Source organism: Bidens hawaiensis, unplaced genomic scaffold (assembly GCF_021521415.1).
Source record: "Bidens hawaiensis isolate Kalapana, Puna unplaced genomic scaffold, B.hawaiensis_p1.1 tig00007028_1, whole genome shotgun sequence".
In the NCBI taxonomy this organism is placed as follows: Eukaryota; Viridiplantae; Streptophyta; class Magnoliopsida; order Asterales; family Asteraceae; genus Bidens; species Bidens hawaiensis.
In genome coordinates this window covers 1,142,032-1,159,040 of record NW_027491480.1, presented here as the reverse complement: position 1 = coordinate 1,159,040, position 17,009 = coordinate 1,142,032, and the positions used below count along the sequence as shown (strand labels likewise).

The following is a 17,009-nucleotide window of genomic DNA, read 5'->3' as shown; positions in this document are numbered from 1 at the left end:
TTCATTTCAATTTCAATTTTGTAGAAGAAGAAGAATATTATGGCCGTTGCACTGTCAGTGTCCGACTTACCGGCGATGTACTCGTTGCTGTCCAATTCACTCAGCGGCGATGAGTCCGTACGGAAGCCTGCTGAATCGACGCTAGCTCAGTCCGAGAGTTTGCCAGGGTTTTGCTCGTGTTTAATGGTATGCTGCTGCTGAATTTGAGATTATGTGCTGTGTTTGGTATGATTTGTGGTGTGGATTAGCAATTGGATTGGTTTGGTGTGGTTCTAGGGTTTCTGGTTGTGTACATTGTGTAATTTTGAATAATTAGCATGTGTTGCTAGGGTTTTTGATTGTGCAAGTTTGATTTTCAAATGTAGGTGAGGTTTTGATATGATTTGTGGTGTGGATTAGCAATTGGATTGGTTTGATGTGTTTCTAGGGTTTCTGATTGTGCAAGTTTGATTTTCAATGTAGGTGAGGTTTTGAGATGATTTGTGGTGTGGATTTAGGAATTGGATTCATATGATGTGTGTTTCTAGGGTTTCTGATGTCATTGATTGTGTAGATTGTGCAGGTTTAATTAGCATTGTGATATGCTTGTTGTTTTGGTTGAAGGATAAAAATCCAAATGTAGGTGACATTTTGACATGATTTGTGGTGTGGTGTAGCAATTGGATTCATTTTGTGTGTTTCTAGGGTTTCAGATTGTGCAAGTTTAATTAGCATTATGATATGTTTGTTGTTTTGGTTCAAGTGTAGGTTTAGTTGAGATTTTGACATGATTTGTGGCATGGTTTTAGCCGTTGGATTCATTTGATGTGTTTCTGATGTCATTGACGGTGTACATTGTGCAGGAGATTAGCATAACGATATGTTTGTTGTTTTGGTTGATTGTTAAAATCCAAATGTAGTTGAGATTTTGACATGATCTGTGGTATGATTTTAGCCATAGGATTTATTTAAGGTTTACGGTTTGTTGTAAGTCATTGTTCAGCCTGCATTGTTTAGAAATGTTGAACAATATTGTATGCATTACTGAGTATTTCTTAACAAGTGTAAGATGGGAAATTGATGATGTTTATATGGTGCAGGAAGTGATAACTGCAAAGGATTTGGTATCTCAAGCAGATGTTCGTCTAATGGCATCATTGTATTTCAAGAACAGTATCAATCGCTACTGGAGGAACAAGCGTCACTCGTCGTAAGTCGTCTATATCTATGCAATGCTTATATATTCATATTCGTTATTTTGGAGATCAATGCTTATCGTGCAATGGCGGATGATATATGAATGCTAAACATCACATGCTTGGTTTTAGAGTCCCCATCATAATTTTAGGAAATGTGATTATGGACTACGCACGTGTTATATGTGCACACGGTTCTCTCATATTGTTTGTTTTTATGGAGCTTAAGTTGCGCGATATATGTTTGATTCTTTAGATTGATTATGAGATCTTTTTTAGCCAAAAAAAGGAAGTATATAAAAACAAACTGCAATGAGTAATCAAGCAAATAAGCAAAGTTCAGCTTATAGGTGTGTCGGTGTGATGAAGGGAGAATTAAAGCAAAGTTAATAAATAAAGACCGCGAATTTAGATAAGAATCTGTAATTAACGCCCAGTCTCGCATTGCAATGATTGCGTTGGCCATAATAAGCGAAGTCATGGAGTTTTCTGTATTCTATGGATGAGAAATATAGAAGACTCATGATCTGAATCAACTCCTAACAAACAAGGATATAAACAATCAGGAATTTTATCCTATTGTCTTTTCTAACATAGGCTTTTTGATTGTTTTATGTCATCTAAATATAAACCTATCTCGAAGTAGGAGATTATTTTTTATTCGCCTTTTATTTCGTGCGTTATTGCTTATCATTTTTGGCGAATATTGTGTAGCATTTCACAAAAATCCAACTTCTGTTAGTTAGGATTGCTTATTGGGATCTCTTACTGCTTCTGTTAGCACCTATTAGACATTTCAATATATTGAGCTAGATGCAACTGACTTTTACTACTTGGATCATCATCCACTTCTCTCAACTTGGAGGGAATCTTTCTAACCTTATTTGAGTAATCTGATCAAGGAACTTAAATTAGCCGTTTTGAGAAGTTACTATATCGGCATAATGTAACATCAATATATTCTTATGTGTTTATGTGTCCTAAAATTAGTTTCAATTTCTCTGTTTGATCGAATGATTTATGCTTCTTAGTTCTTCATTGTTCTCTCAGTCTGTCTGAATGATCAAGTGCTAGATTGTCACGTATGTATGTATATGCTTTGTTATTATCTTAGTAAATCAAGTTGCTGTATTAGTACACTAAGTTAACCTTTTTTCTTCTTTTTTTTTAAATTACTATTAAATCTGCATGCTGAACAAAACTGTTGCAGGGGTATCACTACCGAGGAGAAGTCACATTTGAGGCAAAAGTTGTTGTCTCACTTGAGAGAAGAGAACTATCAGGTGGGAGCCACATTACCTTGTCAAATGGATCAATTTGCTAGTTATTTTGCCAATTTATGGAGTTTAATTATGTTCTCGAAATCTTAAACTTATAGCCGCATATAGTTTTAATAATTTTTTTTGCCTTTATTTGATTTTGACCTAAAAGTTATGCATTAAACATGCATTTAATGCGTTTTCTGTCCCAATCACAGATTTCTTTGACGTTGGCTGTTCTAATCTCTAAAATAGCTCGCATCGATTACCCTAAAGAATGGTAAGCTTTCCAACGCTATTAACTTCTATATAAAGTCTTGTATAAATCATTTTTCACATGTTTTTGCATATGATCCTTTTTTGTAGCATGATTTATTGCAATTGCCAAATTTTCAGTTGGTGGCATATGGCATGAGAACTTATTGTCAAGCTAAAGTTTTACGAATCATGTTTTTCTTAATCAGGCCCGAGCTGTTTAATGTTTTAGCCCAACAACTTCAATCAGCCGATGTTTTAACTTCACACAGGATCTTTATGATTCTCTTTCGGACATTGAAGGAGTTGTCTACCAAACGTCTTGCTTCAGACCAAAGAAACTTTGCTCAGGTGGATTTATGTTCTTTTTACATTTTGTTTGTTTTTCCAGCACTATCTTGTAAAAGAAGTGTAACCCATTAATGTTTTTGGCAGATATCATCCCAGTTTTTCGACTACAGCTGGCATCTCTGGCAGAGTGATATGCAGACTGTACTAAATGGCTTCTCTTCACTTGCTCAAATTACAAGCTCAAATGCTTCTCATGATGATCTTTATTTGACATGTGAAAGATGGTTTCTTTGTTCAAAGATAATACGTCAGTTAATCGTTTCAGGCTTTCCCAGTGATGAAAAATCTTTACAGGTACATTTATTTTGCCACTATTTGTTAGAAGCAATAACTTATGTTATACTTATTATTCTTTTGTAGGAGGTTCGGCCCGTTAAGGAGGTCTGTCCTTTGATGTTGAAAGCAATTCAATCCCTCCTTTCATACTGTGAGGATCCTCATTCTGATATAGATTTTTGAAGTTAATTTTAATCTATAAAAAGAAAATTCAGTTATACAATATTTCAAATTGCAGATTCATCTTTTCGGGAACGCTATCCGAAGCTTTTTGAATTTATATGGAGGGCATGCACAAAGGTGATGAAAATCTTAGTGGCAATTCAGACAAGACATCCTTATTCATTTGGGGATCAGAGTGTTCTTCCACTAGTGATGGACTTTTGTTTGAATAAGATCATAGATCCTGAACCAGAGATAATGTCATTTGACAAGTTTCTTATTCAGTGTATCTCTATGGCTAAAATTGTTCTGGAATGCAAGGAATATAAGCCAATGATGACTGGACGTGTCGTGGATGAGAATCTGCTCACCCTTGAGCAAAGAAAGAAGAATATTTCTGATGCTGTAGCGGGTGTACTCACATCTCTTTTGCCCAATGAAAGAGTCATACTTTTGTGTAATGTTTTGATAAGGAGGTATGCGATTATCCTTATTCATATGGGTCGATCTGTTGTTTAAAAAAATATTAAGCGAGTCTTTATAAAGGCAATTTATCAAGTGGGCCGAACATGGTTGAATGTTACATTAAGTGTATTTTTGATGCACACACCTCGTAAATCACTCTATTTAAACTTAAGATTGTTATTGGTAATAAAAGTACCAGTAGTATTGCTTTGCTACCATATTTAGCTCTGTTATTATCACGTAAAAAGTTTATGAATTCGTCAAAGCACGTGTATTAGGTCAATTTGACTGACATTTTTTCACCAGAACATGCAACCAACTTGCCACCTTCATTATTGAGTGAACTTTAGGGCGGATCTGTTGTTTTTTATGGTATAGAACGAATATTACATGTTAGACTAATCAATGTTTGTTCACTAATTGTGGTTGGGTTTTTCTGTAGTTTAATATTAGGAGTCGCATTTAGGATTAAGATATTGAGTCTTTATTTTGTTTCGTATTTGATTTTGTTTAAAACTTGTTTTTCAAGTTTGGTCTATTATATGGGTCAAGATATCTTTGTTTATGTACTTTAATTTCTGGTTTATATATTATGAAAGAGTCGATCGCTGTTAATCAAATTGTGTTTTGCATTTCTGTTTAAAAGTCCTGTGCCATCATTATGATTATTTCTAATTATTCAAGCTAATATTGTTAAATTCAACTGAAATTCTTCTATATCAGGTACTTTGTGTTAACAGCAAGTGATTTGGAGGAGTGGTATCAGAACCCCGAGTCTTTTCACCATGAGCAGGATGCGGTTCTTTGGTCAGAGAAACTGAGGCCGTGTGCTGAAGCATTATATATTGTCTTGTTTCACAATCATAGTCAAGTAAGTGTCGTTTGAAAAACTTTTATCATTTATTATAACTTACTCTTTATAGGATGTTTGATTTCATATTGTACTTGCAGCTGTTAGGTCCTGTTGTTGTTTCTATTCTTCAAGAGGCAATGAACGGTTGTCCACCTTCAGTAACTGATATTACTTCTGGGATGCTTCTAAAAGATGCTGCTTATGGTGCAGCTGCATACATATATTACGAGCTATCAAATTATCTCAGCTTCAAGGATTGGTGTGCCTTCATTACCATTCTAATTATATATAATATAATTATGTTTCCATAAATAGTACTTGTGCATATCAAAAATTGGCACGTGGTGTGTGTTTTTTTTTCAAAGTTTCAGTTTCACCTCTTAAGACTATTAATAATATACTATAAATAATACACATCTTTAACCCATTTATATATCGTTTAATTTAATTTTTCTCTAATAACTTTTCTTCATTAATTTTTTAAAAACAAAATTCTATATACACAGCTATGTTATGTTTAATTTTTAATTCAAAGCATTTCAGAATAACTTTTATTGAAATAGGAGTTGTATTCAAAATAAAGTATTTTTTGGTTTTGCAAACTACTTTTGCATGTGCTTTGATAGGTCAGATTGTAAATATACATGTACAAAATTCCCGCCGCATTGTTTTCCCTGCGACATTGCCCTGGAGTAACTTACTCGTTTATTTAATTTCTATGACATGTAAATTTTTGTTTTTCGAGTTCATTTTATATGACATGGTAGTTTCTTTTGTTTTATTAGATAGATTAAGTTTCTATTTAAATTTGTTTATATTAGAGGGTGCTATGTGTAACTAGTTTCTCTATTTAATCCTTTGTAATCTTCATTATCAATATACAATCAATATACAAAATACCAAAAGGTTATTTTGGTATCAGAGCCTAGTCTCTGTCTGCCGGCCCTAACCCTAGCAGCCGTCTTTTTTTTTTCCGGCCATTCAATTTCCGGCTATACAACAGCTCTTCTGCCGATCAACAACAAACCCAACAGCTGCTTATCATGGCCACGATGAGTCTCTTTTCCGATGCTGCCAAGACCACACACAACTCTCACAAGTTTGGTTTCAAACTCACCCCTACAAACTATGGTTTCTGGAAAGCCATGATTCAACCGTTCTTAATCACCAACAATCTGTATGGTTATGTTGATGGTTCTATACCTTGTCCAGCAGCCACGATCCAGCCATCCTCACCATCAGATTCTGGTCCTGCGCCGTCACCACAGGTTAACCCCAACTATGCGACATGGATTTCGAATGATGCTCATATTCGCATGCTTCTAATCTCCACTATTTCCGAATCAGCTTTTGCACATGTTTTACACAGCAACACATCAGCAGCCCTCTGGTCAGCCCTCGAACAGGCTTATGCTCCGAACACGGCTTCCCGGGAATTTACACTCAAACAACAGTTGCTGAAAATCGAGATGAAGAGTGATGAATCGGCTGAAGCATATCTGGAACGTGCACAACAGTATGCTGATGCCTTAGCCAACATTGGTGAGCCTTTCAAGGACAAGGACTTGGTTATGTTGGTGGTTTCTGGCTTACGGGACGAATACAATGGTCTCAAGAGTAACATTCTTACCCGACAATCACCCACACCCTTTTGTGACCTAGCAGCTTTATTGTCTGATTATGATTTTATGATTCGCAAACACACACCCACGGTTACACCAACCCAAGCTTTCTCGGCTGTTTCCAGCTCTACACCGTCCTCGGCAGCCCCTAATTCACCTTTTGACAGCCCCACTGTCCAAGCTTTACAACACCTTGTTAGCCAACTTGGTCTATCACTACAACCTGCTCAACAGCAGGCAAACAACTCCCAACCCCAAGCATTTTATACCAACCGTCCAGGACCAACCCGGGGTCGTGGTAACTACAACAACCGACGCGGTCGCGGGTCTTACAACAACAACCGCAACACTCATGGGGGAGATCGAAGTCACTTTCCTTGGGCTTCTACTCAAACCACTGTGTTTGGGACTTGTACTAGGTGTGGGATTGGTCACATCCCCTCCCATTGTCCTAACCGTACCTCTAGTTCTCGCGGGGGGCGACCATCTGCAAACTATGTAGACTCTCGGGCCAGCCAACAACGTTACACATGGGACACTGGAGCTACTGATCATGCGTCTCCGGAACACTCAACTTTTGATTATTCAGAACCATACCAAGGCAGTGACAGTCTTTATGTAGGCGATGGTAAGGCACTTCCCATTCTTCATATTGGTTCATCTCGTTTCTACTCTCCAAACAAAACTTTCCTCCTTAAAAATATTCTTCACGTTCCAACCCTTAAACAAAATTTAATCTCTGTTCAAAGATTTTGTCATGATAATAATGTGTTCCTTGAATTTCATTCTGATTTCTTTTTTGTGAAGGACGAGTCTACACACACTACCCTCCTCACGGGCCCAAGCCATGATGGACTCTACTCGTTCTGCGTTCCAAAGATTCAAGGAGTTCCAAAAGTTGCCTTTTCAACCACTCGTGCTTCTTCTCAAATTTGGCATCAACGGCTTGGCCATCCCCATCATCAGCTTTTAAATTCTATGCTTTCTAAGTACTGTTTACCTGTTTCGAATAAACCTTCTGGTAGTTTTGTTTGTGATTCTTGTTTTGTAGGAAAATCTTCTAAACTGTCATTACCTTTATCCGATTATAAAAGTTCTCATGTTTTGGATTTAGTTGTTTGTGATGTATGGGGTCCTGCTTCTATTCCTTCGTTTGATGGTCATTATTACTTTCTGTTATGTGTTGATCATTTTTCTAAGTTTATGTGGTTCTTTCCCTTGAAACTTAAATCGGATGTCTTTGTTACATTCAAACAATTTATCACAATGGCTGAACGACAATTTAAAACAAAACTTAAATCTGTACAAACCGATTGGGGGGGTGAATTTCGCAAACTCTCCCCGTTTTTCCTAGAACATGGCATCATTCACAGACTCACCTGTCCATACACCAGTGAACAGAATGGCGTTGTTGAACGACGTCACCGGCATGTTGTTGAAACTGGACTCACCTTGCTCGCTCAATCTCATGTTCCACAAAAATTCTGGCACTTTGCATTTGGCACTGCTGTTTATTTGATAAATCGCATGCCATCTCGCAACAATTCTAATCTTTCACCCTTTGAAGTCCTTTTTCACCGCAAACCTAACTTCTCCTTTCTTCGAGTCTTCGGGTGCCAATGCTACCCTCATCTCCGCGCCTACAACTCACACAAACTAGACTTTCGCTCCATTCCATGCGTCTTCCTTGGGTACAGCACCTCTCATCACGGATATTGGTGCTTTGATATCCAAATCGAGCGTATCTATATTGCTCGTCATGTTCGCTTTAACGAATTCCAGTTTCCGTTTCACTCATCCTCTTCTCCTACTCCACCATGCCCTAACCAGACACCATCTTTCTACTCTTCCTACCCAACACACCTCCACAACTCACCAAATACACCTCCTGATTCACCAATACCATCCACGACAACATCTTCACCTAACTCGGCCCAATCTACATCCACAACTACTTCTACATCTTCGGCACCTACTCCACCACCACCTCCACCACCACCACCACCTCGTACCCGTCCGCCCAACCTTCGTCCGAACCCACGACAGCCCGATCGTTATGATCCTTCAGCTTTTCACACTCACACTGCTCCCATTTCTGAACCTGAATCCTTTACCATCGCTAACAATGACCCTCACTGGCAAAAGGCTATGGCTGATGAATACTCAGCTCTTGTGCGCAACGGCACCTGGTCTCTAGTACCACGTCCACCTAACACGAATCTTGTTGATTGCAAGTGGGTATACAAGATTAAACGAGATCAATCTGGAGCTGTCACGCGTTACAAAGCGCGTCTTGTTGCCAAAGGTTTTCGTCAACAACCAGGTGTGGATTATCATGACACTTTTAGCCCTGTTGTAAAAGCGACGACTATTCGATTAGTCTTATCACTCGCCACAATGAAAGGGTGGCCTCTGCGACAACTGGATGTTCAGAATGCCTTCTTACATGGCACTTTAGAGGAAACCGTGTATCTAAAGCAACCACCTGGTTTTGTTGATCCACAGAAACCTGATTATGTATGCCTTCTTCATAAGTCCCTCTATGGACTTAAACAGGCTCCTCGGGCATGGTTTCATCGGCTCTCCACCACTTTACTAGCTCTCGGCTTCAGAGGGTCCAAAACGGATCCTTCACTGTTTATTTATTCACACCATGGTATACTTTTGTATATGCTCGTCTATGTGGATGACATTATACTCACAGGCAACAATCCAGCGGCCATAGAACGAGTGGTTCACAGCCTAAGTAAAACATTTGCTGTACAAGACTTGGGTAAGTTATCATATTTTTTGGGTATTGAGATTGTTCCCCGTGGAAAGGATATTCTTTTATCTCAAAAGAAATACATCCTAGAACTACTTTATCGAGCCGGCCTTTCAAAGGCAAATCCGGTTCCCTCTCCCATGACTACTACCACCAATCTGTCTCTCGATGATAGTTCTCCTTTTGACAACCCGGTACGTTACCGTCAAACTGTTGGGGCGCTCCAATATGTCACTTTGTCTCGGCCGGATCTCACTTTTGCAGTCAACAAAGTCTACCAGTTTATGCAATCTCCTACGGTTAACCACTGGTCAGCTGTCAAACGTATTCTACGGTACCTTCAAGGCACTGCTGACTATGGTCTAATATTACGACATGATTCCGGCTCCTTACTTCATGCTTACACTGATGCTTCCCTTACGGCCTTCTCTGATGCTGACTGGGCTGGGAACCCAGATGACCGTCGATCCACTGGGGGATTTGCTATCTATCTTGGTAACAATCTTGTTTCTTGGGCTGCTCGCAAACAAAAGACTGTCTCTCGGTCATCTACGGAGTCTGAATATAAGGCGCTTGCTGATACTGTTGCTGAACTTACATGGCTTGAGACTCTTTTACGTGAACTATGTGTTCCGGTCACATCAGTTCCCACATTGTGGTGTGATAATTTGGGAGCCACTTATCTGTCTGCTAATCCTGTATTTCATGCTAGAACAAAACATGTTGAAGTGGATTTTCACTTCGTTCGAGAAAAGGTTGCTCAAGGGAAGCTTGATGTTCAGTTCATTTCCACACAAGATCAGATTGCTGACGTGTTTACCAAAGCATTACCATCACAACGATTTCTGCAGTTACGATCCAAGCTACAGGTCGACTCCCGGCCTTAGCTTGCGGGGGAATATTAGATAGATTAAGTTTCTATTTAAATTTGTTTATATTAGAGGGTGCTATGTGTAACTAGTTTCTCTATTTAATCCTTTGTAATCTTCATTATCAATATACAATCAATATACAAAATACCAAAAGGTTATTTTGTTTGGACTTTTTACAGGTTTAACAATGCTTTATCATTAGAACTCACAAATGATCATCCCAACATGCGGATCATTCGTAGGAAAGTTGCACTTATTCTTGGTCAGTGGGTTTCTGAGGTAACATGAAGTTCTTGATTTCTTTCTCTTTTCTATTAATTCATATGATTTTCATGTTTTGGCATCTTCTCTTTGTTGTGTAATTTGAATGTGGCTATATTTAGGCTTGTAAACGAATGAACATGAACAAAGTTTTTTTGTTCATTTAGTTAAACAAATGAACATGTACACATCTCGTTTGTTTGTCCATGCCCGTGAACGTTTGTTTATTTTCGTTAATGTTTGTTAGTTTTCGCTTAATTAAGTTTGTTTATATTCATTAATATAATCATTTAAAAGTTTAAGTCCATTACAATTTAGTCTAGTTTTAATAACCCTTTAGGCTTAACACATTGTTTTTCACATTTACTTTTAGTTGGCTTTAACTCAGTTATGTTTGTTCATTTATGTTCAGTGATTTTCGCTCGTGAACCATTCGTTTATACTGTTAGTGAACGGACATAAACAAATTTGAACATGTTCAATTAAACGAATGAACATGAACATGATCTGTTTGGTTTGTTTACAGGCCTATTTGAGCATCCATTTATTTGGCAGTTGTTTTACTTATTTAATGATCTGCAGATTAAAGATGACACAAAACGACCCGTCTATTGTGCTCTGATTACATTGTTGCAGGACAGAGACTTGTGTGTCAGGGTATGGTGGTTAAAGATCACACTATCTTATCTTTAATTCCATTTCTAACTTCTTATCCTCTGAAACGTCATTTATTTCCAGCTGGCAGCTTCTCGTTCATTGTACTTCCACATTGAAGATGCATCCTTTTCACAACAAGAATTCTCTGATCTTCTCCCAGTTTGTTGGAAACTGTCTTTCAAACTAGTTGAGGATGTTCAAGAATTTGATTCTAAAGTTCAAGTTATAAACACAATCTCTGTATTGATTGCCTATGTTGGTGACATAATTCCTTACGCTAATGAACTGGTTCAGTTTTTCCAAAAGGTATTTCTTAATCCAACCACTAAATTTGTGCTGTTGATCTGTCATACTGTTATCATCTAATTTGAAATTATTTGTTTTTCAAGTCGTGGGAGGAATCTTCTGGTGAAAGCCTGTTGCAGATTCAGCTTTTAACTGCCCTCAAGAACTTTGTAGTTGCTCTTGGTTACAAGTCACCTATGTGCTATACTGTACTTTTGCCTATTTTAGTAAGCGGTCTTGACGTTAATAGCCCCGATGAACTCCTTGAGGACAGTATGCAGGTACTTTAATGTTCTTTTTTACTTGAGATTAAAAATAATTAGCTAATATGGTACCGGCTCAAACATGCTGGAACCTGAAAGTCTCATATTGTCTAATTTTTAAATGCATAGAATATTGTTTTTGTAATCAGCCAGCTCGTTTATGATTTGTAGAAATGGTAGAATTTAGAAAAAAAAAAGATTTGGGTTTGGAGATCAACTCAACCCAACGTGCTAAAAGTAGGGTTGGTTTTGATCTAAAGCAAAACAAAAACTGAAAATATGGTTTTTGAAAACCATTTGGTTTTCTGTTTGGGTTCAGTTTGGTTTTTTCAGTTTTATCATTTGGGCTGAAAAAATTGCCCAAAATATTGAATTTGGGCCTAAATCTTTTTGTTAGGCAATAATTAATTGATTATAATGATTTCTAAAATGTTTGTAAACACTATATATCAAGTTATTGTGAAGTACTTAAAATTCAAAATTAAAAATGAAAATAAATTCGGTTTGGTTCATTTTTTTAGTTTTAATTACATGAACCGAAACCGAACGTTTAGTTTTTACGAAAACATAAAACCAAATTGTTGGTTTTCGTTTGGGTTAGGTATTTTTGGTTCCATGCACACCTCTAACTGGAAGACCCATTTCAACTCGGAGAAGTTATCTTTAATAATAAGAAACATTCTGTTCATTTACATTAACCTGTGCAGCTATGGGAAGCTACAATATCCAATGCTCCTTCAATGGTCCCACAACTGTTGGGATTCTTTGCAAGTCTAGTGGATATACTGGAAAGAAATTTTGATCACTTAAAGGTTAGATTAATTACGACAGTTTTTTCTATATATGCTTTTATTTTATGGACCATCCAGTTAATAATCACATAATTTTGGTTTCATTTGAATTTAAATAGGTTGCTGCATCTATCATTGAAGGTTATATAATTCTAGGAGGAACTGAGTTTCTAAGCTTGCATGCTTCAAATGTTGCTAAAGTCTTTGATGTTGTTGTGGGAAATGTGAATGATAGAGGGTTACTTTCAATTCTTCCTGTCATTGATGTTTTGATTCAGGTATTTTAAACACTATTTCCTTAGATATAACTGCTTGATAATTTTACTAATCTTTGCTTTCTTTTGGTAGTGTTCTCCTTCTGATGGGCCACAGTTAATTAGCAGCACCCTTCAGGTATGTTATGTGTTTTCTGAGGTGTTAAAATTGGTGGCCAGAGTTGGCTAACTTTTTGTACTCGCCTAGGTTGACCCGAAACACTTAATATTAAAAAAGATTGAAGTTTGTAGTTTGTAATAAGCATATGGTGTGTTGATTGTAATCGCACAATATGTATAGCATTAGTAGAAGTTTTGGTATTTCAGAAACCGATTTTTTTGGGTTCATTACTTCAGTTTTTCTATAACCCAAAAACTGAAAAATCTGGATACAACTGAAAAAGTTGAAAGCCTTAAGTAATTTATACAAAATTAATAAATGGTTCAATTGTTATAATCAATTAATAATTAATTAGCAAAAAGAAATAAAAAGTTTAGGTCCAAAGTTTCACGCCCAAATTCATTATTTTGGATCATTTTTTAGGTCCACAATTTTCAAACCCAAATGATAAACCAAAAAAAAAAAAAAACAAAACCGAACGAACCCAAGAAAACCGAAAACTGAATCCGAACAGTTTTAAAACCCAATAGCCGCAATTTTGATTTTTGGTTCGGTTTGATCTCAAAACCGATGGTGACCTGTGCACACTCGTACTGTATGTATTTTTTTTTTCATATGCATTATCTCCCATAATGTATTTACCGAAGAAATTTTTAATGCTGTTTTTTCTTTTCCTTTTACTTTTTCTCTATTTGATGGATTTTATGTGTTTCAATTATTTGTTAGAAATTGATGGTTATATGCTTAACTGGAGACGACGGTGTTCCTTCCAGTACATCTGTAAAGGCATCTGCAGCCGCCATTTTAGCAAGAATTTTAGTAACCAACACAAATTTCTTGGCACAGCTGGCATCTGAACAATCACTGTCAATGCTCCTTCAAAATGCTGGTCTTTCTGTTGGCGAGAACATACTTCTTTGTCTCGTTGATGTATGGCTTGACAAGGTTAGTAGGTTTAATGAGTTTAGATATTTGACCATTAGTCAACCACTAAATAAATCTAAAACTAAAAGACTAGTAGTTAAATATTTTGAATTTCTATTTCAAGCTACATAAAAAGAACACAAGCTCTGCTAAAAGTTGTTTGTCCTATCGATAGGCGTCTAAACGAACTGGACGAACATGACGGGCTTGTTCGCATTACCAAAAAAACGAATGAACAAGAACGGATTCCTTTAGAAAGTTAACGTGTTGGTTTTCGTTTATGTTCGTTCATCAAATTTCTTAACGAACATAAATGAATACCTTCCAAAAGAAACGTATACTCAAATTAAAGTCTAAAATAGCATGACACTTACTTCCAGTATTTCAAAGGTAAACAAAATGGCTACTAAAGGTTTTTAAATATGAAATTCAAGTTGATTTAAAATTACTATTAGTAATAAATAAATTTGAATGAATATTTAAACGAACGTAAAGAAACAAGCATTAATAAACGGTTATGAACGAACGTCAATTACGAATGTAAATTAATGAACATTCACAAACGTAAATGAACGGAATGTGTTTGTGTGCTCGCTTATCTAATTGAACAAAGACGGTTTATTGAACGTTTGCTTCATTTTAGGCCAGGCCTACCAGTCGACCTTGTTATGTGACCTCAATGTATAATGCATTACCAAATAAATATATTTTCTCTAATGATTTTCAGTTTTGCACTGTGTTTGTACAGGCTGACAATGTAAACTATGTTCAGAAGAAGACGTTTGGATTTGCTTTATCTATAATTCTGACATTAAGGTTGCCTCAAGTGGTTGATAAGTTGGATCAAATACTGAGGTATGTTAACTGATGGTTGATTTCACTAATAGGCTTGTAAATGAACCGAATGAACACGGACGAGTCATGTATGTGTTAGTTCGTTTAACTTTAGCCGAGTAAACGATCTGACACGATGAATAAACGCACGAGGTTTTCTTGTTTGCGTTCCTTCATTTATAAAATGAGTGTGTTCGTGTTCGTTCATATTCGTTTGTTAATGGTGATATAAATGAACACAAACGAATGAACATGATTGAACATAAATGGGCGAACGCCAATTAAATGTAAACGCGAGCATCAATCTGTTGAGCCTAAAGGATTAATAAAGGTGTTGATATTTAATTTCATAAAACTAGACCAAACTGTTATGGGTCTAAATATTTTTTAAATGAATAGATAAACACATATAAACGAATAAATGTAAACAAACGCAAACTAAAGAACATATACGAGCGTAAATGAACAGCGTAAATGAAGGTTCACAAATGAACAAACGAGACGTGTTCATGTTTGTTTCGTTTAACTAAATGAACAAAAAATATTGTCCATGTCTATTCGTTTATTAAACGAACTTTGCACCGAACGGTCTGCTGAACGTCAGTTCGCTTACAGAGTCATCATGTGAGTCATCTTTGTTCATGAAATTAGTCGTTGGTATTTCAGTGTATGTACAAGTGTAATTTTGGGTGGAAGTGAAGACGCAACAGAAGACGAATCTAGGTTAGAATTCGATCTATGAATAAGTACTTCTTTCATAGCTTATTGTTATTATTTTTAATTTTACTTTAATTTCTCATTCTTTTTCTTGTACAACAATAGTAGCAGTGATAGTATGAGCTCTAGCCGACATCAATTTCCAAGCAAAGAGTTCAGGAGGAGACAGGTAAATAAGTAAATAATTATAAATTAATTTTAAGTATAAACATCTCAACATATATACACATTTGTATTTATTTATTTATTTTGTTAGCAGATGAAAATGTCGGACCCGGTAAACCAGTTGTCGCTGGAGAACTCGGTGAGGGAGAACTTGCAAACATGTGCTAACCTACATGGAGAGGCCTTCAATACTGCGATGGCTAGAATTCATCCTGCTGCACTTGCCCAGCTAAAACAGGCTCTTAAAATGCCATAATTACTCAAATGCCATTGTGTCATACCCATTTTTTTTTCTTTTCAACTTGGACCAGATTCGGGGCTCCGTGATAGAGATGCTCATAGTTTTCTATGAGTAAAAAGTGTGAGGTGATTTACAATAATTTTTATTTTTTTTTCATATGTTACATCTACGAAAATAAATAAATATACGTGGATCGACTTTTTGGACATAGGTTTAATGAATATATAAGCGTTTGTTAAGTTATGCAAATTACACTATTCACACATATATGTAAACGTTGGTTACACCTATATTAATCGTCGATCCACACATTTTTTATTTATTTTCCTAGATGTAACTTACATCTAATACATATGAAAAAAAGAATATTGTTAAATAGATTTAGTCCCAAATTCATTATTTTGGGCCATTTTTTTTTGCCAAAAAATTTCAATACCAAATGGCAAAAGCGTACCGAACTTTTAGCTTTTCATTTTTAATCTTGAATTTTCAAGTAATTTACAAGAATTTAATAAAAAGTGTAACCCGGATATATTTTTTTTAGCCAAAGTTAATGATGAATAGTTAAGCTCAAAACCAAAAAATCAAAAACCAAAATTTTGTTTTTTGGTTTTCTTCGTAAAACCGACCCCCCCACACCCCTAATATCAACTCTAATCCAAACTCACTTAAATTCGTGTTGGGAAACACGACACATTTAACCCATTTTTCTGAGCGGGTTGCTGACAGGATCTAATAAATTGGCCAAACGGGATGCTTTTAGTTACATGGGTACCTTGAATACGACTTGTTTACATATTGAAAGATGTTGAATGTTTGTTTTGGCAGGTGGTGGTTTACAGATTCTTGTGATTTTGATTATTGGGATGGATTTGTTTGTTTGTTTTAAGCTATGGTTTCTTAAAGATGCAGCAGCAGCGCAGGTGCGGTGTAGATAGTGTGGTCCTTCATGTCTGTTTTTTTAGGGTGTGAGGGTCAACATATTTACTAAAAATGAGTTGTAAAACTATAATGAAGATTTTGGTTGCAATTGCCTGCACCATCAATCAAGCCTTTGGCTCTATTTATAGCTGACAAGTTTGGGATTGAAATGGATTATTTTTTTTTCTTTTTATATATTTTTATGGCAAATGGCATATGTTTTGAGTATTTGAATTCATTGTTCTAAATTGTAAGAAAATTAAACATTAGCTTAATGTTAAGAGTAATTACTATTGCATTACTTAATTAGTTGTAGCGTAATGGTAATTACTCTCAGTTTAATCATAATCATGGCCCACTTAATTAAACAAGTCAACCTGAACACGACTTGTTTAATTAAACAAGTCAGCCAAGTCAACCTATCACGGCCATTTAACACATTGTGTTAGATGGACTGGCAGGTTGGTCGGTAATAATTAAGTTGTAAACATGTTTGTTGGTTGGTGGGTTGTAAACGTGCA

At 36.2% G+C, this 17,009-nt stretch overlaps 1 protein-coding gene across 2 annotated transcripts; it reads left to right on the top strand.

Moving 5' to 3' along the window:
• LOC143634179 (uncharacterized) lies at positions 1 to 16,645 on the top strand. Of its 2 annotated transcripts, XM_077102332.1 has the most exons (23): positions 1 to 186; positions 1,080 to 1,189; positions 2,386 to 2,458; positions 2,653 to 2,714; positions 2,899 to 3,040; positions 3,125 to 3,334; positions 3,401 to 3,467; positions 3,555 to 3,954; positions 4,667 to 4,814; positions 4,895 to 5,055; positions 10,234 to 10,333; positions 10,898 to 10,972; positions 11,054 to 11,278; positions 11,362 to 11,538; positions 12,228 to 12,332; positions 12,431 to 12,589; positions 12,660 to 12,704; positions 13,413 to 13,631; positions 14,359 to 14,465; positions 15,111 to 15,167; positions 15,267 to 15,330; positions 15,421 to 15,692; positions 16,396 to 16,645. In XM_077102332.1, the coding sequence occupies exons 1-22, from the start codon at positions 40 to 42 to the stop codon at positions 15,580 to 15,582; spliced, it is 3,015 nt and encodes a 1,004-aa protein (XP_076958447.1). In that variant the 5' UTR covers positions 1 to 39; the 3' UTR covers positions 15,583 to 15,692; positions 16,396 to 16,645. The 2 variants fall into 2 exon arrangements, with proteins under 2 accessions (XP_076958447.1, XP_076958449.1); XM_077102334.1 differs by lacking the exons at positions 15,267 to 15,330; positions 15,421 to 15,692; positions 16,396 to 16,645 and having other exon boundaries at positions 15,060 to 15,167.
• The last annotated feature ends 364 nt before the right edge of the window (positions 16,646 to 17,009 follow it).

Bases quoted from the DNA above. Each gene is read 5' to 3' on its own strand.
- LOC143634179 (XM_077102332.1), top strand. From the start codon at position 40: ATGGCCGTTGCACTGTCAGTGTCCGACTTACCGGCGATGTACTCGTTG. The intron at 3,041-3,124 runs GTGGATTTATGT...TGTTTTTGGCAG, and splicing joins ACCAAAGAAACTTTGCTCAG to ATATCATCCCAGTTTTTCGA. The intron at 5,056-10,233 runs GTGTGCCTTCAT...GACTTTTTACAG, and splicing joins TATCTCAGCTTCAAGGATTG to GTTTAACAATGCTTTATCAT.